The sequence below is a fragment of the Sciurus carolinensis genome, chromosome 5 (assembly GCF_902686445.1).
Source record: "Sciurus carolinensis chromosome 5, mSciCar1.2, whole genome shotgun sequence".
Taxonomy (NCBI): domain Eukaryota; kingdom Metazoa; phylum Chordata; class Mammalia; order Rodentia; family Sciuridae; genus Sciurus; species Sciurus carolinensis.
The window spans coordinates 82,721,441-82,745,093 of NC_062217.1; the positions used below are offsets into that span (position 1 = coordinate 82,721,441).

Sequence of the window (23,653 nt, forward strand, 5' to 3'; positions counted from 1 at the left end):
GTTTTGTTCAATTTTTAAGATTTTGTGAATAAAGTGAATATAAGTATATTTTTAACAGTCACTTATTAACAAATTCATATACTTTTTAGAGATTTTAAAGTATTGCACATTTAATTGTCAGCAAATGAAGAAAAGGTATGTCTAGCAGATTGTTGAAATCAGAAAGTGAACTGTTTTTGTTTTTCCAGGTATTTTACCAGGTGATAAAAATTATTTGAAATTATTAATTTTATCACATTTTAATTTTTTCATAGTGAAAGCTTTGGGGAAAATTTTTGTACTACATGGTAGTTTCTAAACATTGTTCAATTTTTTTAGTTATTCTACTAGTTACCATTAGGTGGTGATACACGGCCATATCAGAAACAAAACAGGAAAAGAGAAATCTGAGCCAAAAGACTTTGGAGTCCTGAAAACTTACGTTTCCCATGAAGTTTGAATTTTCTATATTGAAAACTTTGGGTTATTATTACATAGTTAATTTTTTCAACTTCTTATCAACCATACATCTACAGCTTATGTATTTAACTTTTAGAACAATTAGTACTGAGTAATAACTTTTTAAAGGTATAATACTTTTTAGAATTTATTAGTAGCTATTGACCCCTTTCCCAGAAAGATTTACAGATGATTGACTTGATACCCCTTTGTGAGCCCAGTCCAGAAGCTTATCTGGTTTTCCAGGTACAAATAACTGGGAATCCATACCTTGTCCTCTAGGAGACTTGAATAATTATTGTGAACTGTAGCTTATATTTCTTTTTTTTTTAAATTTTTTAAAATTTGTTTTAATTAGTTGTACATGACAGTAGAATGCATTTACACATTTTGATAAATCAAAAATACATAAATGGAGTATAATATCTCATTTTTCTGATTGTACATATTGTAGGATCACATCAGTCATGCAGTCTGTAGTTTATATTTCATCTGAAAACATTTGTGGCAACTCCTTTGATAATGCACATTTTCTTAGGAGATGGTGTGTTATAAAGCTGTGACTGTAAAATAAAACTTCTATGGTTCTTTTGGTCCATTCACATCCTCATCACTGAGAAGCTGAGGTCCTGGCAGGTACACAGGTCCATGTGCCAGGTGTTGGGTGCATTTTCACGGAGTTGTGAACACTGTTCTACTATGTGAAGCTTCAGTCTACTTCTAATGGCTTTATTACTGTTGTTCTGCAGCCGCTCAAGAGTATCAAAATCAGAACTTTTGAAGTGGGCTTCCCCCCTGTGTGTGTTCATCACTGTTCTATAAAACCCTCTATTACTTCCCTTTCTCTCTGCCCTATAGTCTAATCTTTTAAGATTAAATATAATTTCTGGATCTGCCCTTCAAATACTTAAGTTTTTCTTAGTCCAGAAGCACTTTGTAAGTACCCATTGAACAGAGTTAACCAGCTCTCTCTTCTCTGGTTCACTTAAGGAAGGGTTTTTTTTGGGGGGAGTGAGGGACAGAGGAAGATTCTGTATTTTTTTACATTATTAATTTCAAGCATAAGTTACATAATTGGATTAGACATAAAATAGAACTCTGGAAGTTGTATAACTCTTAAAATATAGGAACATAAAACCAAAGATAATTTTTTTACTGGTTTTATTATTATTATTATTATTATTATTTGGTACCAGGAATTGAACTCAGGGGCACTCAACCACTGAGCTACATCTCCAGCCCTATTTTGTATTATATTTAGAGACAGGGTCTCACTCAATTGCTTAGTGCTTTGCACTAATGATCCTCTTGCCTTAGCCTCCCAAGCCTCTGGGATTAGAGGCATGCGCCACTGTGCCTGGCTTGGTATCTTAAATAATTAATCAACGTCAAGATATTAAATGTCCTGTATTGGCAAGATATATGTCAATTTCCTACCTTTATAGATTATCTATTAAATTAATTGTGAAATGTTAATTTAAAATGCCTTTAAATAACATTTACGTCTCCCACATGTAGCGTAAAAGAGCAGTGGATCTTAATGTTAAAATCTTGGATTTGAGTAATAAATTTCTCATGGGAACCAACTTTCCTAACAAGATTGAGAAGCATCTCTTACCAGACCACATTCGCCATAACTTCGTACGTGATGGGGATCATGTGATAGTTGATGGTCTACATGCAGAAGCACCAGATGACTTGGTATGTATTTTTCTTTCTCTTTATTGGTTAGGTCCCATCTAGACAAAGTAAGCAATTGTGTATTGCTGCCGTTTTAACCCAAAATTCAATGGGAATATAATAATGTCCTTAAAAATCTTTGTGTTACTAAGTTTTAAGCATTTAACTTACAGGATCATTAATTCCATAAATGCCTTGAATAATGAAAATGATTTAATTTTTCATGTCTCATCAAAAATTTCCTTTTTTTTTTTTTTTTGATACTGGGGATTGAACTCAGGAGCACTTAACTGCTGAGCCACATCCCCTGCACTTTTTTGTATTTTATTTAGAGACTGGTTCTCATAGAGTTACTTAGTGCCTTGCTAAATTGCTGAGACTGGCTTTGAATTTATGATCCTCTTGCCTCAGCCTCTGAGTCTGGCTTAAAACAATTCCTTCTTTTTAAAGGTGATAATAACAATGACTGACCTTCTAGACTGCTGAGATTCTAATTGCATGAAGTCTTTACCTGGTTAAAGATGCTTTATGTATAGAGATATAGCGTTGGGTAAAAGTTTGTCCCACCAGACCCTAGCTATAGCTCCAGTCAAGTATGCTGACGTGTTCCCTACTGTTTTATTACTCTGAAAGTTTATTTACCTTGTATAAATAAGTATTTACTTTTGAAAGTGATGATTATAGATAAAGTAGTGAGACTGGGACTGTGTTATTGTTGCATAGGACTTTATGTCAAGAATTTTTATATCTTGTACTTTTTAAATATAGGTTCGAGAAGCTGCTTATAAGATTTTTCTTTATCCCAATGCCAGTCAATTGAAATATTTAGAAGAATTGCTAAGCAACAGAGACCTTCTGGCAAAGTTAGTAGGCTATTCTACATTTTCCCACAGGGCTCTCCAAGGAACAATAGCTCAAAAGCCAGGTAAGCCTATTTATCCACCTTTTAAGGACAAGATGGGTTTTTAATGAAACCGAACTTATGATATATATGATATAACCCAGGGCTTACACATGCTAGGCAGGTGCTCTACCACTGATCTATATTCCCAGCCCCAAACTTCTGATGTTAAGCCCCCCTGCAAATAAGTGTTTTGTTTTTAATACACTCAGAGAACCATTTGAGATTTTTGACATCTTTTTATAGGAATGATCTTCAGATAGAGCTAATAATTTGGTATATATTCTGTCCAGCCAAGGTTATTTATTTCATGCATATAATGGGAGTAAATCACATCTAATTTTTTGTTTGATGATAGTTTGCATTCTTTTCATTCTAACTCAACTAGTTTCTATATTTGACATAATCAAATTGGTTAGAATCAGGATGAGAAGATGGAAGATCAATATTTTTACTGAGGTCAAGGTTAAATCTAGGTCAGTCATATAAAAACACATAATCCCACAAATCTACCTTCTGTAGAGAAGAGTGCTGCATGGGAAGGTTTGTGCTAGGCAGGGTGAGGGATAGCATCTATCCTTGGGTTTACAGTAAACTTGTCTTGTGCTATGTTGAATCCTTTATGATTAATTATGTCTAAGAGAAAGTGTTATACAATGATCATAATATAAATGTATATAATACGTCTTTTCAAAGGCATTTTTTAAATTATAGCTATGATTTAGGCAGTGAGTCAGGATTAGGTGGGTGAGATGGCGCAGCTGTTTAGATTCAAGGTGAATTTTGGAGGTCAGAGTTACAATACTCAGTTCAGGGTGAGAGGGAGGAGGAGATACTGCATTTGGATGGATATGCCATTCATGGGTGGAGGCACTGGAAGCAAACTATACTATTTTTCTTTCTCTCTCTGTTTACCCCTTCTTTCTTAAGCATGTTGCTGTCTTCCCCAAAGTTCTTTTAAATCTATCCCATCATATTTTTCCCTCTTTCATACATAACTCTTTTCCCTTGACCTGTTTAAGGCTCTTTGTGAGGCCATATGCATGTCACACTCATTTGGGCCTGGGTGCCTTTACTCATGCTTTCAGTTTTTCAGTGCTCAGCACCAAATCCATCTCTTCCATGAAGCCTGTTAAACTTTATCACTTTCCTTGAGTTCCTTTGTCCTTGAAACCTTTATGTTTTAATTGCAAGGCTGGGGATGGAACTGAGGACTGTGACCATGGTAGGCAATTACTCTATCACTGAACTACACCCTCGGCCCAGCAGTTAAAATTTGTTTTATATAATTCAGCTCCTAAATAGATTCATATGCATGCCATGCATTATATGTGTTTTTTTATTTTGTACTTTTCTATAGTCAGTTATTACCACTTTGATTATAATACTCATTTTTATTTTTATATAATTATGAAAAAATCACATTAGACTATTATTAGTGCTTACTCTGCCATTATCACATTTAATTTCTCTATAGTCTTGTGAAGTAGGCATCCTTATCCAAAGATAAGGAATATAAGTTTAGGATATTTTGCTAAAACATCGCAGAACTGAAACCTAAACACATACTCTATAAAGTTAGTCTCCATAGGCTTCTTTTGAAAGCCTGTGCTCTATTTTCATTCATTGACTCAAGAAGTTTTTACTCAGTGCCTACTATTTGTCAGATAACATTCTAGGCACTAGAAGTCAGTCAGTGTAAAAGCAGTGTGGGAATCTGGCATTCTTAGAAGGGAGGACAATTAAGAACACAGTGAGTCAGGGAAGGGAGGGTAAAAGGCATGTGAGTGAATGTGTGGGGCAGCCTTGCAGTTTCAATAGAGTTACCCAGAAGTGCTTGCTGAGAGCATGATGTGTGGGCATAGGCCTGATGAGGTTGGCAGGAAAGACTCTGGTCATCCTATGGGGAGAAGGTTCTGGGCAGAAGCATGAGCAAATACTAAACTTTTGAGACAGAAAAGTGCCTGACGTGTTTGAGGAAAAGCAAAGAGGGCAAAGTGGAGTGGAGGAAGGGGAGAGTGGAAAGAGATGAAAGCAGAGGTCATGGTGAGGAGGGGCGGCATGAAGTGGGGCCTTAACTCAAGTGAAATGAGCAGATATATCTAGTGATAAGTCATGTGCTGCTGATGTCAAGAAAAGACTGCAATAGGGTGGGAGTGACAGGAGGTCATTTGGAAGCTATTTTGCAATAATCATGGTAAGAAGTGATGCATCTTGATCAGGTTAGTAGCAGCGCAACTGGTAAGATGGGGTCAGAGTTTAAATACAGAGTATTTTTTTCCCTCTTTCCACTTTTTTTAAATTGGTGCATTATGGTTGTTTGTAATGGTGGAATTCATTATCACATATGTGCACCCAGTATGACAATATAATTAGGCCAGTATCACTCCCTACCACTTTCCCCCTCCCTCGCCCCTTTCCATCCCTGTTCCCTTTCCTCTACTGATATCTCTTTGATTTTCATGAGACACCCCCCACTCCTTTTCTTTTTTCCTCTGTAACTTCCACATATGAGAGAAGACATAATGACACCTGACTTTCTGAGTTTGGCTTATTTTGCTCTGGTTGCTGACTATAGAATATTTTGGGGAGAGAGCCAAAGATTTTGACTTAAGCAAGTGGAAAGACAGTGAGTTACTATTAACTGAGATGGGAAGGTCAGGACCTTGGTTTGGTTCAAGTTAAGTTTAAGATGCCAGTTGGTATTCAAGTGGCAATGTTGAGTAGGAAGTTAGATATCCAAACATGGAGTTGAGAGAGTGCTGAGCTAGAGACGTGCATTTGAATCTTTATTTGAAGTCTTGAGACTGTGTAGGTTGCCAAGGGAGTACATCAGTGAAAGGGAAGGGAAGTACATAGAGCATTTGTTCCTGGAGGCCATGCAAAAGAAATGTCTTAAGGAGAGGGAATGAAGTGACTCTAATGCTATGGGCTGATCAAGTGTGAATAGGACTAGGAACTGCCATTGGCTCAAGGCCATGGATTAGATCTCACAAGAACTGCTACAAAACCTCAGCCATGTATCAATGCTGACAAATCACCTTGTTCACTGAGTGGTTGGTGTGGCAGTATTTTGGAGTGAGACTGTATGAATACAGCCACATAGGTAGGATGTGACCCTGTATTCTTGAGGGATTTATAATTTAGTTGTTGAGTCCAGATGTATACATGTAAAGATGAACATTAATAATATAGGTTGGCAGAGTTTTACTACCAAATGAGTAGTACAGACAAAACAGTGCCATAGACTTTAGAGTCAGTAAGTTTGTCAGATGTGTAAGTGGCTGTTGAGATCTCATGAAGGAGATGCACTGTGAGGGGATGGGAGTCTTCACAGAGAGAAGGGTGGCAGAGAAGGGGATAAATGAGGTTAAGATGGACATTCATGTGATGGGTGAATTAGGAAACAACTGCATGTAGTGAGACATTTATATTTAGGAGTTTCAAATTTAGTTCTTTTAATGTGACAATTTTTTAGATAGATTTTTTTTTTGGTAGCAGGGATTGAACTCAGTGGTGGTTTACACTGAACTACACATCCAGTCTTCCAGCCCTTTTTATTTTTGATTTTGAGACAGGTCTTGCAAAATTGTTTAGGGTCTTGCTAAGTTGCTTTACCTGGTCTTGAACTTGGAATTCTGCCTCAGCCTCCTGAGTTTACAGGCATGTGTTGCCACACCCAGCTCCAGATAGATTCTTTGAGGCAGATTATTATAACTAGAAAAATTAAGTGGGTAAATGTTAGTAAAATATGGTTGTCAAGATATAAAAAGCAGAGCTGGGGTTGTGGTTCAGTGGTAGAGTGCTTGCCTAGTATGTGTGAGGCCCTGGGTTTGATCCTCAGCACCACATAAAAATAAAATAAGGGTATTGTGTCCACCTACAATTAAAATATATATTGGAAAAAAGTATATACTCTGATTTATTTGTAAATAGTCCTATATGGTAGCTGGTGTGATATTCTAAAGTGAGATTTCGTTTTCGAGTACATAACAATTTTCTTTTTCTTTCTGTAATTCCTAACACCACTAATATGGAACATGAAGCTATGTCTTCAGAATTAGTCTATCCAAGACTTGTTAAGCATTGACAGTGGCAAGAAGCCCTGCAGCTTCGTGGTTTAGGTTAACCTCCATTCTTTCCTTAGCCTTTTCACTCAGAAAGGAGATAACTTAAATAGAAGAGAGGGCAAGAAACTTAAAACCATATAAAAGATCATCTGGAACATATAAAAACAATGTTTGTGGCAAACTAAAATACACAGTGGCAAAAAGTGCCAAATGAAAAAATACATGCAAAACATTTCCTTTTGTGGGAAATAATAGCAATTTTATTATATTACTTTTATGGGTTTATAAATTATAAGGGCATAGTATTTTAATATAGACTTAAAAATTCTTTTAGACCTTAACAATTTTAATGTTATAGTTTTGCTCTATCTTATTTTGGTATTATCCTGAATAGATTATTAAATACTTGTTTATAAAAATAAAAATAGTTAAAATTTAATTTTCTGTCAATTTTCACTAAATCATACATTCATGATTTTTTAAATTTAATTTTTAGTAAATCATATTTCAAAACTATACTAATACTTTTTATGAACAAACCAGTCTAGCTCTCTCTTTAAAACTTAGGAAAACATTAGACATGTCTAAGATACTAATTTTTTTTCTCTTATACATATGGATAGAATCACATTGAAATTTTGGATTTTTTCCTTTAGCTTTTCACTAGCACTTTTAATTTTGGGGCATAACGTAAGGGTTTGGTTTCTTACTATGCTAGGATTTTTGTTTGTTTTGTACTGGGGATTAAACCCAGGAGCACTTAACCACTGAACCATCCCCAGCCCTTTTTATTTTTTATTTTGAGACAGGTTCTGGCTAAGTTGCTCAGGGTCTCGCTAAGTTGACTTTGAACTTGCAATTCTCCTGCCTCAGCCTCCCAGGCTGTTGGGATTACAGGCATGTACCACCACACCTGACTTACTATGCTAGTTTAGTTTATTTTTCTGATTAATTAGAACAGAGATTATTATCATCTAAAAATTTTTATTATATATCTAACATAGGTTAGCAACCCTGCTTTGGTTTGAAAATCATCACTTTAAGGGAGTTGTATGTAGATTATGATTATCATATTATAATTTTAGCAGATATGTCCATTTTATTTCTTATAATTGAATCTGTTTTCTTTGGATTTTGTTTTTAGAGACTGTTATGCAGTTCCTTGAGAAACTATCTGACAAACTTTGTAAAAGGTTAGTTTTTCTTCTGTTATTTAGTGTCTTAGTTAAATGTTATTTAGTTTTTTTTATAAAGGACTTAATTTATGAAAAAATTAAGAAGTCACCTATTAAGAATATGTTGGAATACTTGATCTGTGGACCACTCAGCTAGACATATTCACTGTGAGACCTACTTTGAAAGAATACAGTAGTCTTAAGGCACCAATCTTGACAACTTAGGTGGTCCACCATCATTAACCCATTGTCTTTAGCAACCCATCATTTGTGTGTAATTTTAAAATGTTTCCAAAGCCTTCTTGAAAGTATTTATTTTAACCTATAGAGTTAATTTTATTATAAGCTCATAAAGCATCATTTCTCTTCTTTTGGTCTAAGTACAAGAGGCTCACAGATGTGGTGGATTAATCTGTTTGGCATTTTGTGGATTTTATGAGTGTCTCTGCCTCAGTGTTTTGAAGTATTTCCGTGTTTGGTTGGGTCCCTTTGTTACATTGCTGACTTCCCTGCCCAGTCCTTTCATCATGCCCTTGTCCTTGCCTTTGACTGGCACTCTTCTAGTACTAGTGGAGGGGCAAAATATGACTGCCATCAAATAGCTAAGGTTTCAGGAAGGGGCACATGTGGTTTGTAAAAGAGGGCCAAGTCATCTCTTTTCTTTAGTTTAATGCTATCTAAAATTTCAGTTGCCTTTTTTGACTATGCCAACACATTCATAGTTAGCTCAAATTTCTGTTTTGGATTATAAACTCATGTTTTGGAACTCATTGCTTTATAATTTGGTTTATGTTTATCACTTCTTAAATCTTCTTAATTCCAGTGAACCATTGAGGTTTTGGAGAGGGAGTGTTAGGCAGTTATTTAAGAATTAATTCTACTTAGCTGGGTGTGGCACACACCTATAATCTGAGCTGTTTGGGAGGTTGAGGCAGGGGGATTGCAAGTTAGAGGGTAGCTAAGGCAAGTTACTGAGACTTGGTCTCAAATTAAACAATATGTGTTTTAAAGATTTAAAACATGTTTTTAATTGCTCAATTTTAGTGCAAACCAGACAGTTTCAAAATAACAAATAATTTATAAAATAAGCTGGGGATGTATATGCATCTCAGGGGTAGAAAACTCCTGGGTTCAATCACCAGTACTGCAAAAACCAAAAAACCAAAACCCAAACAAACAAAAACCAATTTATTGTACTTTGCTTTGGTGTTTGTCAGTGTTCTTTCTCCACTTGTATGTGACTATAGGTAATATTTTCAGCAAACATATCGTTATAATTTTATAGTTAAATAGGAATCAATTCTAGTGAAGAATTCATATTTTACAAATATTAAAGACGTATTGAATTATTGCCAAACTAGAGTATTCCTGTAGGGGAATTTTATGAATAGAAATCTTAAATATCTATGTTAATGTTCTTTTATGGGGAATATTGTGTTAGTTTCTTGCCTTTTTAAGGTGTAGCAGAAGTAGTGATTTGAAGTTTGCTGATTAATACTTTTTTCTGTAACATTGCTAGTTTTAGTACTTTTTAGGCATATCTGCATAATGCTTTTTAAGGTACAAATTGAAGTGATACACTAATTTATATAGTCTTATCTCTTCTAACACTGTAGCAAAATTTGGATTTTACATTTGCACTATAGATCATATTTAATTTTATCATTAATATTGGAAAGTTAATTCTTTCATTATGTAGTTCTTAAAATTTTATCATAACAAATAATGATAAACCTGTTTTACAGAACTATAAGAGATTTTGAGATGATGCGACGGATGAAAATGAAACTAAATCCTCAAAATTCTGTAAGTAAATATTTTGGAATAGTTTTATTATAAGCAGGCTATCAAGTGAAATGATTATCTCTTGATTCTAGAACTTTCTTGTGATATGCTGGAGGTCTATGTGGTCTTGTTTCTTTTGCTTGGTTTGGTGCTTAAAGGTATTGAAATATTTGATCCAGAAATCTGAGTGTGATATTGCCTAGAAATCCATAATTTATGTTGATTAATTGAAATTGTGTGTGTGTGTGTTTATTAACATGAGCATTCTTGCCAGGGTTACTTCCAGTCTACAGAAAGTTGGCTTCTCAATTTGAGGCATTCTTTAATGAGACTCAGTGAAGACTCGATCTAGCAGTTGGTAATGTTAACCATTAGCATTAGTTCTGCTGTTTACTTAATCACTTATTTGCTAATTTGTGGAGCTCAGTTAAGTAGATCAGTATTGACTGACCAAGTATACTCCTTTCTAAAAATACTTACATGTTGTTTTCAATCATAAAGCACATGATTATATGACCTTACATTGTAGAATAAGGATCCTTACAACCAGAATACTGCCCAAGTGATGGGGATACTCTGGAAGTGATGGGATTCCAGATGTTAGGACCCTTGTTCCCATTTAGTTTGAAGGCACCTCAGGATTGCCAGAGTTGTATATGTCTTTCTTTTATAAGTGCTGCTGTCGATAATTCTTGATTTAATAGCAGCTACCACCACAGGGAAAATTTAGGGTACAGGATTTTATATATTTAGAAACTATTTCCCAGCTTCTCATATACAATCACTGTGAAACAGATTTTAAATTGCTGGGTTTGATGGGATTAGAGTAGCATGTTAATCTGTTAATTTATGATAGAAACCATAATTAGCAAAGTTACTAGTATCAGTCATCTGCATATTTTGGCTTGGTGTGTAGATCTACTTAAGAAACCAGATAAGAGATCAGAATGTTGTTTGGTGAATATAGAAACAGAAAAAATGAGTTGCCTGAAGCAAACTCAGTAAAACCTGATATGACTTGAAACTATCATTCCTAGACATTTTTGTGCAGTTTATTAATATATATTATTCTGCAGATATTTGTGAGGTGCTCACTTTTCTCATGACTCTCTGTTCTGGTGAATGTTGCCACTGCCTGCTGCCCCTGTTGGCACCTCCACTTCCTGTAGAACACTGGTTCTCAAAGTACGGTCTCTTGAACTAGGAGCAATAGCAGCAGTTAGAGATTTGGTAGAATACAAATTCAGCCCCCTATCAAACCCACTGAATCAGAAAGTTTGGAGCAAGCCCCATGAACTGAATTTCAAAAAATCCTCCAGATGGTTCACATCCTCATTTATTACTATCTCAAGAACAGACCCTAAGATGGACATGGGTCCTTGCTTCCCCATGCCCATTGCAACAGCCTTGGTTGGGTCATTATTATTTCTCATCCACATCATAATTGTAGTTGCCTAACTGGTCTTCTAGCTTTTTGTTCTTCCTCCCTTCAAAACCATACTGGATTCATACTGGTTAGCACTGTGCCAAGCCCAGTGATAGGCATAGAGTTAGCGTAGGAACCAACATTTATTTGAACTTTGAATGCATAAATGAATGAATAGATTCCCACCTGAGGGATTTTCTTTTTTCTAAAAAGCAGATCTGTTCTTATCACTCTCTTATGTGAAATTCTTCAATAATTCCCTACCACTCTCAGATTTTCTCAGTTTCTTTAAATCTTCCACCAGGCTCTTCAGGATTGAGGCCTGCCTACCTGTTAAGCCTCATCTCCTACTGCCTCTTCAAGCTGAGTTATTGTTCTTGGTTCTTGGCTAATACCTGTGCGGTACTCATGTGCCTTTTTTCACTTATTATTGCTTAGTTTACCCTTGCTATACTTTATTGTTTAATTATAACTGATAGTTATGTGCCATCCACATAAATATGGTATGGTAGATAGCTTGTGATCATGCAACATGGAAAAGAATACCTTATTTAAGGAGATAATACTGAACTTAAATTTTAAAGGGTGATGTTGATAAGGAAAGCAGTGTGTATTTATTAAGTTCTTACTCAGTGCCAGGCATTGTACTTAATAATGAGTGCATTTAGAAACCTATTTGAGATGTGTTGTTGATTTCATTCAGAAAATATTTTTTGAGTAACCACCACGTACCAGTCTCTGTCCAGGATGCCAGGATATAATAGGGAATGATGCAAAGTTACTGCCATTATGCAGTCTTCAGTTTGATGTGGATTGAAAACTTGAACTTGGGCAGTCTGACTTCAGAGTCTGGGCTCTTCACCTTTTTTTTTTTTTTTTTTTTTTGCCACCTGAGGACCTTGTTGGGAGGGTAATCTATTCAAATGTTCAAGGTTTCCTTTCCTTCTGTATCAGTTGTCAAAAACAACTATTATTATAATACTTCTTTATGACAAATTTCCTTTGCCAAAATTAGAGTTAATTCTGTTTTAATTACATTGTAAATTTTTGCTTTCATTTTTGGGATCTGCCCTAATCTTCATGCTTAGATTTAGAAAGAACCCTAATATTGCCTTTAGTACCTTAATCATAGTGCAGTATGGATTTAAAGATTAATACATGGGTTACATTTTGCGAAATTTTCATCACAGTTCATTTAATCTGTTAGTGTTGTCTTTGGTTTACGTTTTTTTAGTAAAGTAATTTATTCATCTTGAGACAAGGTTTCCCTATGTTTCCCAAGCTGGCTGTGAACTCCTCATCTTAACCTCCAGAGTAGCTGGGATTGTAGGCATTGACCACTGCACCTGGCTTTAGTTTACACTTCAGAATTACATTTGTTTACCTTTACCCCAAATTCTAGGATTAAGCCTGCTTTATTCCTTGCTACTCATTGATTAAGGGGGAGGCAAATTCTGCCAGGCCATGAATTTTTAGGGTTTTTATAAAATTTTTCTGATTTACATTAACAATAACTGGTTTTTATTCTGTAAGCAAGCTGATTTACAATAACTGGTTTACATGTTATATGTTGGCTAAGTTACCAATAAAAAGTATGAAACTGTCAATATCTTCTTCACAATGAATTATTCCATTGTAGGAACTGATGCCTTGGGATCCCCCTTACTACAGTGGTGTGATTCGTGCAGAGAGGTAAGTTTTTCAATACCCGTGTGAGAAAGAAGAAGGACAGTAATATTTACTGAGCACTTTGCACATTAATTATGCAGCTACTGTCATGCCCTTAGGTGCCCACATTGCACACTTGTTTCCCCTCACACCCATCCCCTCTGTTGGAACGTACATTTCTGCCCGCAGGTTTTAAAAATCTGAATTGTAAAGTTGTGCTCTATTATAGGATCATGCATTACCTTTCCCCCACTGGTTAATTCTTCCACTGCTTGTGTTATTTCCTTGTTTAAACCTTAGGATTATCTTCCCACAGCATCCAGCATCTGTCTTCTCCCAACTAACCTGTGCATAGGTTCCTGGTCTTCTTCCTAGACTGTGGGCATTTAAATGCTGGGACTTTGCTAGAATCCTTGCTGTCCCCTCTTGCTGGTCCAGGTGCAAAGCAAATGTTTGTTGAATCATTGAGGTAACAAAATAGTACTTCCTTATTCCTATGTGATTTCTATATGTTTTCTCATTTTTTTTTATTATTTTTTTTTATTATTATTGTATACAAATGGGATACATGTTGTTTCTCTATTTGTACATGGAGTCAAGGCATACCATTTGTGTAATCATACGTTTACATAGGGCAATGATGTTTGATTCATTATTTTTTTTTCCCTTCCCCCCCACCCCTCCCACCCCTCTTTTCCCTCTATACAATCCTTCTTTCCTTCATTCTTACCGCTCTCCTTATCCCTAACCCTAAACCTAACCCTAAACCTAATGCTAACCCTTCCCACCCCCAATATATGTCCTCATCCGCTTATCAGCGAGATCATTCGTCCTTTAGTTTTTTGAGATTGGCTTATCTCACTTAGCATGATATTCTCCAATTTCATCCATTTGCCTGCAAATGCCATAATTTTATCATTCTTCATTGCGGAGTAATATTCCATTGTATATATATGGCACAGTTTCTTTATCCATTCATCAACTAAAGGGCATCTAGGTTGGTTCCACAATCTGGCTATGGTGAATTGAGCAGCAATGAACATTGATGTGGCTGTATCTCTGTAGTATGCTGATTTTAAGTCCTTTGGGTATAGGCCAAGGAGTGGGATAGCTGGGTCAAATGGCGTTTCCATTCCGAGCTTTCTGAGGAATCTCCATACTGCTTTCCAGAGTGGCTGCACTAATTTGCAACCCCACCAGCAATGTATGAGTGTTCCTTTTTCACCACATCCTCGCCAACACCTATTGTTGCTTGTATTCTTGATAATCGCCATTCTAATTGGGTTGAGATGAAATCTTAGGGTAGTTTTGATTTGCATTTCCCTTATTACTAGGGATGTTGAACATTTTTTCATATATCTGTTGATTGCTTGTACATCTTCTTCTGTGAAGTGTCTATTCATTTCCTTAGCCCATTTGTTGATTGGATTATTTGTATTCTTGGTGTAGAGTTTTTTGAGTTCTTTATAGATTCTGGAAATTAGCGCTCTATCTGAAGTATGGTTGGCAAAGATATTCTCCCACTCTGTAGGCTCTCTCTTCACATTGCTGATAGTTTCCTTTGCTGAGAGAAAGCTTTTTAGTTTGAATCTATCCCAGTTGTTGATTCTTGCTTTTATTTCTTGTGCTATGGGAGTCCTGTTAAGGAAGTCTGATCCTAAGCCAACAAGTTGAAGATTTGGACCTACTTTTTCTTCTATAAGATGCAGGGTCTCTGGTCTGATTCCAAGGTCCTCGATCCATTTTGAGTTGAGTTTTGTGTAGGGTGAGAGATAGGGGTTTAATTTCATTCTATTGCATATGGTTTTCCAGTTTTCCCAGCACCATTTGTTGAAGAGGCTATCTTTTCTCCATTGCATATTTTTGGACCCTTTGTCTAGTATGAGAAAATTGTATTTATTTGGGTTTGTGTCCATGTCCTTATTCTGTACCATTGATCTACCTGTCTATTTTGGTACCAATACCATGCGGTTTTTGTTACTATTGCTTTTGTAGTAGAGTTGAAGATCTGGTATTGCAATACCCCCTGCTTCGTTCTTGCTACTTAGGATTGCTTTAGCTATTCTAGGTTTTTTATTCTTCCAGATGAATTTCATAATTGCTTGCTCTATTTCTGCAAGGTACATCATTGGTATTTTAATTGGAATTGCATTGAATCTGTGTAGCACTTTAGGTAGTATGGCCATTTTGACAATATTAATTCTGCCTATCCAGGAACATGGGAGATCTTTCCATCTTCTAAGGTTTTCTTTAATTTCTTTCTTTAGTGTTCTGTAGTTCTCATTGTAGAGGTCTTTCACCTCTTTTGTGAGATTGATTACCAAGTATTTTATTTTTTTCGATGCTATTGTGTGTTTTCTCATTTTTATTACAATATTTTGTCAACATGTTTTTGGCACATCCAGAGGGATATAAATTAACTAAAAATTTAGGGAACAAGTTGATCAAAGTAGTCTTCTGGCTTCTGTATTCTCTTCTCTTTGTTTATTGAAGTGGTAGATATATCTTTCTTTCCCTAAACATACACTATTCCTTTCATTTACATATTTACTTATCACCCAAGAATATAGAGATGTGTTCAAAATTAACCCATTTAAAAATGTTTATGTACCCAGGAATTTTATATGCCCAATAGGATTTTGTTTTTAAATCTCAGAATCCTACCCTTTAATATTTTGCACATTTTTCTCTTGTAGATAATTTTTGATGTAGGTACTTTAAGAGTAATGTTATATTTGAGTGATAGAAGAAAATACATTTTTTGGTCTTACTCCTTACTAAAATATAATGGTATATCTTGATGATATATTTATTTGGGGTAAACTTTAAAATATTCTTATCACTATGCATTATTGAAGCATCAAGTAAAGGGTGGTAGGAACCTCTCTAAAATTAGACTATAATTATTTTAATTATTTATTTTGTCATTGTTGAAATAGCAGAAAAAAATAACTTTATATTGCCTTTTCTACATCAGCAGGATGAGATGTCCTAAGACAGATAATGTGTTAAAGATCTTACCCATTTAATTTTCATTCATTTTTCTCCTCTTGACCTTTATCCATTACTGTTCTCAAAATCATTGATAAGCATAATTATCTCCAAACATTTAGGTAATTATCTCTAAACCTTTAGATAATTTGATCAGCTACTTTTTTTTTTGCGCATGTATCTCAAATTCAGTATCAGTCATAATTTTATAAAGGTGTACAAACTGATATTCAAAATCTGTTATAACCTGTCCATGATAAACAGTGAGGGGTTTACAGTATATTATGGCTTAACATATAATATTGTTTTAAAGTGATTTTTTTTTTTGGTTAAAAACTTAAGACCCTGCTCATGAAAATGTAATTTCTCCTTTAAAATTCTTTTAAAGAAAGATTTAGTTTTGTTGCTTGCCTTGTTAAAGATGTGTCATAAGCTATACTAAAATTTATTTATTAATGTTTTCCATGTTTAAAGTATTTGATTTGATTTTTGATGTTGAAGAGTAGTACAGATTGAATGTATTTGGTTCTGAATTTTGCTACCGTGACTTGTACATGGTATTACTTCCATATCACGTTTCCCACACCTGTTTATTTTAATTAATGCCTTAGCCTTAAATTAAAGTGGTATTTTTATCCTTTAACTATATTCTGTAAGTATAGAATGCTCAGATGATAGTTCTGTGGAAATTTCAAATGAATAGTTGAAGAGTTGGAAAGGTATAATCAATGGAAGTTTAAATTGTATTTATTAACTAGGCATCTGAGATCCCTCAGAAATTAGATGTGGTTTTAAACAAAAGCTATCAAATAAAGGATAATGATGCCCTCTTCTCCATTTCTGCTAAAAATATGATATTGAGAAGTCTTTCTGTTTGTTGACTGACTACTGTCAGGACTTAACAGATCCCTGAGCCCCCAGTAGTTTGAATTGTCACTCTTAAACATGCCACAGAGACAGAGTCTTTTTGCCAAGTTCACCATCGGAAAGAGTGGAAACACCAGAGACAGCTGGTTCTGTGGCCAGGATCATGTTCCCAGAAGCTGGAAAGATGGGCAAATCCTGGCACCACCATTTAAGGAGCTACACGATCTTTGACAAATTACTTATCCTGTCTCAGCCTCTCAGCAGGGTTATTTCTAAAATCAGGATCACAGTTGTCCTGACTTCATGGGTCAGTCTTACGCAGATGGTAGTATTAGTAGTCACATCACATTATTATGTGAAATTGTCTATTTGTGGACTATCTTCTAAAAAGTGGTCTACTCCAAGATGCTTTTTAGGTGCTCTCCAACATCTTTTGAAGGAGAGGCCAGGTCTCTCTTTTTAAATAATACTCATCAAAAGCATAGTGAACATTTCAGATGAAATTTAGAATGCTTTTCATGATAGATTAAGAATGCATACTAAAATGGGAAGACCATGTTGCCCATGCTTCCCAGCATCACTGTGTCCAGGGTGGAAGTGCTCTGCATCTGGCTGGCAGGATGACTTTCTGCTGTTGGTCACTTCCCTCTTTCAGGTTGAGGGGTCACCACTGCCTTCAAAATAAAAGTGAAGCTGTCATTCAACATATTAAAGAATCCGATCATAACATGCTTTTCTTTAACAATAAATAAATAGATACATATTCATATTTCTCAAGCATTTAACAATTCATTTGAAATATTGATTCTCTAAAATTTTTTGAAAGACAAGTGTTTTAAGGTAGTATTGACCCTTCTTTGAAAAGATTTTAGAGAATACTTAAAGAGGATCCCACGGAGTAGTCCCCTAGAAGAATGTCCAGGATGGCCTAGGTTGGATCTAACCTGCCATTTTGATTTTATCCCCCACCAGTTGTCTTCCTCCAAATCTTTCCTCAGACAAACTAAACACTGTTCTCTAGTGAGACCCTTTTGTCTCAGAGACAAAATCTGTCTGATGAGCACTCAGATTTTCCTTCCTTGTGTTTCTTCCTTATCTGCAAAATCTTGGTGAGTGTATAAGGCCTCAGGGTCTGTGCCAGTCCAGTGTACCTCCTCCTCTACTGCACTTGGACCTGTGTGCTGCACAGCTCACCTGCTAATGTCATGCTGTGGTAGGCATGCTGCTGTCTCATATGTGCTAAATGTGTCTCATGAATCCTATTTTTCAACTTTGTGGAACACTCAGTTGAACTTTTGATAAATCTATATTGATAGCCAGTATTCAAGCCCGTATCTAAATCATTGGTTGGAAATCACTATTAAAAAGCAATCTAGTGATGAATTTTTTTTGAGAGAGAATTTCCTAATATTTTGGATGACATTTTTCATCCAGTAGCCTTGGGAGATCTTTGTAACGTACACCGTTGGAAGAGCCGTCCACCTCACTCATTGACATAAAATCACCAACTTTTCTGAGAACACAGAGTAACATTCCTGATGGCCACAGGGGACTTTAGGTTATTCTAACACTCAGTACTAGTTCATTTACTTCGCTGTTAATGCAGGAAAAGGGGATGCAGATTTGCTTCCAAAGGAATTGTGAGATTGGGTTTTTTTTTAAACCTCTATTTTGAGTAGCTTACAGGAAAATGATGATATTTGGGTTTGAGATTTTAATAATCTTGATTGATTAGAGTGGGAACAGAAGCATAGGTAATAGATGAGAAAGAAGGGAAAAATATAATAATTTGGGTTGAGGTTAGAAGAGTGGAATAAAGCAAAGATGTCTAAATCCCTGCTAAATTCATAGTCTTTGAAGTAAAGACTTAAATGTGTGGTCAGACAAAATGAAATGTAGAAGGAAGCTTTCCTTGATTGGAACTTTTCTTCAAACTCTAACCCCAGGGACTTTTTTCCTTGCTTTTATGTTAAATTCTTCAGATTTATTTCGGTTTTCTTAAATGCCTAAAGAAGAAAAGAACCTATTTAGAAGTAAGAGGAGAAATCAACTTGTTCTAAATCCACCAATGACTGATCTGGGAAAACACTGGATAAAGAAACTATTGGGGACTGGAACTGTAGCTCAGTGGCAGAGCTCTTGTCATGTGTGAGGCACTGGGTTTGCTCCTAAGCACCGCATTAAAAAATAATAATAATAAACGAAATAAAGGCATGATGTTCATTCTACAACTACAAAAGAAAATTAAAAAAAAAAAAAAAGAACTATTGGACTATTGGTAGGGACCGAGGTTGTGGCTCAGTGGTAGAGCACTTTCCTGGCATGTGTGAGGCACTGGATTCGATCCTCAATACCACATATAAATAAATAAATAAAATAAGGTCCATTGACAACTTAAAAAATATTTTGAAAAAAACTATTAGTAAATCTTAAAAGAGCAACTCGTTTTTTTTTAAAGTTTTAGTGTTAAATTCTTACAGGAGGGCAAAATTAATTCTTTCAGCTATGAAAAGTATACATGACATAATTTTATTTGAAATTAGATTTTGTTTTTGAACAGACAATGTAGTCATATGATTTTAAAAATTTAAAACAATGTTAAAAAGTGTTCATTAAGAAATGTTGATCTCATCCTAGCCTCTACCCCTAGAGGTCATCATTTTAGAGTTGTTTAATGTACCCTTGCAGTGTTTGGGTTTTGTTTTTAATCCTTTGGAGACTTGTCTCTTTTCTGCCAATGATGAATTTCAGCAAATCATATTTCATTAATTTTGCTGCTATTTTACATTAATATGCCATTGGGAAGTGGAATTCAGTATTGTCTATCCCTTGTTAAGGTACATTCTCAGACTCTCAAGAGCATTCACATAATGAAATAGGGATATGTTGTGTTTTAAATTATTCAAAAAACATTGGGCTCTCACAGAAGAACTTCTGTTTGATATGTGAAATTATATCTTTATTCATTGGCATAGGTATAGGGACCTCTGTGGATTTAAATTAAAAAATTAACCTTTATAATGAAAACTTACAAAATAGAAGTAGAACGAATAACATGATTAACCCCCATATGTTCTTCTCTTGGATTGAATAATTACCAAGATTTTGCTAGATTTGCTTCATATATCCCTTTTTTCTTTTTATTTCTTTGCTGTTTTGACTTTCTTTACTCCCCTCCCTTGTGCCGTCACTTCTTTTCTTGTTACTAAAATACTTTAAAGAAAATCTTAGCACTTATCTTACTTTTACATATTTATAATATAGCTCTAAGAAACATGTCATTATTACCTAGTATCAATAGCAATTTGTTGTCACCATCTATTATCTCATCTTTATTCATATTTCCTTGATAGTATCTATGTTAGATTTCTGATTATAACAAAATACCTTGATCACCTTATACATTGGAAAGATTTGTTTGTTTGTGTATTTGCTCACAATTTTACAGGTTTCAGTCCATGATCCATTGGCCTCGCTGATTTGTGGCAAGGCAGCACATCATAGTGAGGAGTGTGTGATAGAGGAGGTTGCTCACCTCATATCAGCTGGGAGGAAAGAGAAACAAAGAGGGGTCAGGGTCCCAGTGTCCATTTCAAGGACATGCCCCCAGTGACTTAACTTCTTTCCATTAGGCCCCACCTCCTAAAGGTTCTACCACTTCCCAATAGCACCATGGGCCAGGACCAACACTTTAACACATGGCCTTTGGGGAGTGTTCAAGATCCAAACTACAGCAGTATTAAATCTGCTTTCCCCTGCCCCCTGTTAGCTTGCTGGAATTAGGAACAAGATAAGCCCTATACATTTTGCTTGTTTTTTCTGTCTCTTCAGTCTCTTAATAACAATTTTCCATAACTCGTGTCTGCTGTATCCATATTATCAAGTAATTTTTGAAGGATCTATGCTATTTGTCTTCCAGAACCTTCTGGATTTATCTGGTTGTTTGTTTGTGGTGTCATTTCATTGGTTGCTCGCTTGCTACCATCGCTGTAAGTTGGATGCTATATCTAAAGACTCTATGTTAAATATTTCCTGGTTTTGGCAGGGATACTCCTGGGTGTCACTCAGCTAGAAAGTAAGTTGCATGTTGTTATCAGCAATGGGAAAGTGTCCAGTTCCTCATCAATCATTCACCCAATGACTTCTCATTTGTGTTTATGGGACCCAGTTGATACTGAGATGAGTTTTGGGGGAGAAGTGGGTGGTGATTGCTCTAGTTCTGAACCAGAAGAGGGGAGAGATCTGAGGATGATTGGAAGAAGGTTGGAAAAGCTTTAGGCAAGTGCTATCCCAGCCTCTTACCTTCCATCATCTTTCCCCCTCACAAGGCTTTTGGGGAGAAAAATCTTGCGTGTTTTCCTTTCCACAGCTTTCACTTGTGCCCTCTCACCAGGATTTATTTCCTCCCTCGTCCAGGGCATACCTAGACACTGGCTCTCAACATTTCAGCAGGTACCATACTCTTCTTCCTAAAGCCAGGACGCTGAATGAGGGATAACTGCAGACAGAGGTCTCATTGCTGTTCTCAGACTTGGTTCCAGTGACTGTGATTGGGGTGCTGTCACCCAATGCCACCTCTGTCTGCTATTATCATCCTTTCTCCAGTCAGGCCTTCTGATTCACTTGCTTCTCCAGGGTGATGATGGAATTATATTGTCTTTGTTCAGTCTTGATTTCCAGTGAACTCTGCAACTAATCTGCATTCCTAAGGAAAATTATTCCCTTATTACCAGGAAGATTTTAGCAGTGTTCTTGCTGCTAGTTTCACAAGTCAAGATAGAACCAACTTGACCATGGTGGGTTCTTTATGAAATGGAGGGAGGAAAAGATCTTCCTCATTTTTAGTGGTATATAATTACCTGAAAGACAAACAGTATCACTCCTCTTTCATTGCTACCATGCCGCTATTTAACCAGAGAAAACAGTAGCTCTCCCTGTGGCGTTCCACACTAAACATTTCAAAATGTCATCTAACTATAACATCATAATCATACTCAGACAATCATTCCTGATGCCAAAAACATTCCATTACACTTTTCTTTTGATAAAGTTAAAAATAGTTCCTCTGACAATATTGTCACATACTCTGCTCTTTTCAAGTGTGCATTTGCCTGGCCCACACATGTCCTCTGGCAGTCTGTCTCATTCATTCTGTAATGAACCTCTGAGCATTTGCCATTTGATGCAAAAGTTCTGTCTCACACTTGCCTTCACATATTGAATAGGGTGAGACTGAAGCCTGCGTTTACCTGCAGTTTTAGCCTGGATCCACTGACTGCACTTAATTGTATTTTATACTTTCACTAAGTTTATTGCCAAGATTTTTGGAAGTAATATCCAAGTTCTTTCTTTACCTTAATTCCCTGTGCAACAGAGGTTGAAATTAAGTCTGACTCAGAGTATGCTTCATATGGACAGTGATACATTGTTTAAAAAAAAAAAAAAAAAACTCAAATAACATTGTGAAGAATTCTTCAGTTGAAATTCTCTTCCTCACTGATATTTCTGTGCTTATTTCAATCATAATTAGTGTTCATGATGAGGATTTTGATATATTGTTAAATTCTATTGTTTTTTATTTTATTTTTTGTGGTACTGGGGGTTGAACTCACACCTCAGGCCTGCCAGGCAAGTTCTCTACCACCAAGCTATATTCCCAGCCCCCAATTCCATTATTTGTACTAAAAAATACCTAATCATATTTATACCATTTTGATTATATTATGTTCTGATTCTTTGAAAATTGAAAATTTATAAACCCAGAAGTGACATATTTTTAACTAGAAAAAGTAGCAGAGCACTTACTGAATTTTACTCAGCAGCTATGGTGGATAATAATTTTCTTCCCATTTCTTTCTTCAGAGGAGTCAAAGGGTTCTAGAGATTCCTTATTTTTGGAACCAAATCAGTAGAAATCTTTACAACACATGCAGTAAAATTCTCTTAGCAAACTCTAGAAGAACCAGATGTGGTGGCATGTACCTATAGTCCCAGCTGCTTGGGAAGCAGAGGTAGAAGAATTGCTGGAGTCCAGGGAGTTTGAGACCAGCCTAGGCAATCCCATCTCAACAACAACAAACAAACGAATAAACAAAAAGAGGAAAGGAAACTAATAGTTTTCAGTGATGACTGGACAGTATCACATGTAAATTTTCAAGATGTACTTAAACAGTATTCTGTTTGTGTTGTGCTGTGGCTTCAGTTTGCTGGAAGGGTTGATGTGTCACCTACAGTGAATGCTTTTTCGTGGTTCTGGGTCTCTATGATAGAAGAAAAGGTCTTTCATAGTATGTTTTGTAGTATTTACAAAAAAAAAAGTTGTGGACAAAGGTGTTACGACTACATATTCACAGGCAGATCTTGACCCACTTGCCCCACTGAGGCAGGAGGAATAGCCACCTCCTGAGCCTGACTTGGGTGGCCATGACTGTAGCATCCTGGAGGGATCCTAAGGAATGGGGAGACCCATGGCCCATTGGGAGCTTGGAGCATAACAGACATGGGTTCTTGCAGGGGTGTTCAACTGCCTCCTGGCTGTCCTGTATGAGGATTGGTTTCTCAGTTCCCCTCAGACACTATTGTAGCTGCTGCAGATACCTGTAAGTTTTTTGAATCCCTCCATCCTCTCCGAATTCTTCCCATTCTGGCTCCT

At 36.0% G+C, this 23,653-nt stretch overlaps 1 protein-coding gene across 2 annotated transcripts in view; it reads left to right on the forward strand.

Annotated features, from left to right (window-relative positions):
• Mipep (mitochondrial intermediate peptidase) overlaps positions 1-23,653 on the forward strand; it is a 168,128-nt gene that overhangs the window by 18,252 nt on the left and 126,223 nt on the right. For both annotated transcript variants that reach the window (XM_047554261.1, XM_047554262.1), the window contains exons 6-10: positions 1,957-2,139; positions 2,887-3,043; positions 8,234-8,282; positions 10,010-10,070; positions 13,115-13,167. In XM_047554261.1, the coding sequence (XP_047410217.1) occupies positions 1,957-2,139; positions 2,887-3,043; positions 8,234-8,282; positions 10,010-10,070; positions 13,115-13,167 (503 nt within the window). The remainder of the gene's footprint in view (positions 1-1,956; positions 2,140-2,886; positions 3,044-8,233; positions 8,283-10,009; positions 10,071-13,114; positions 13,168-23,653) is intronic.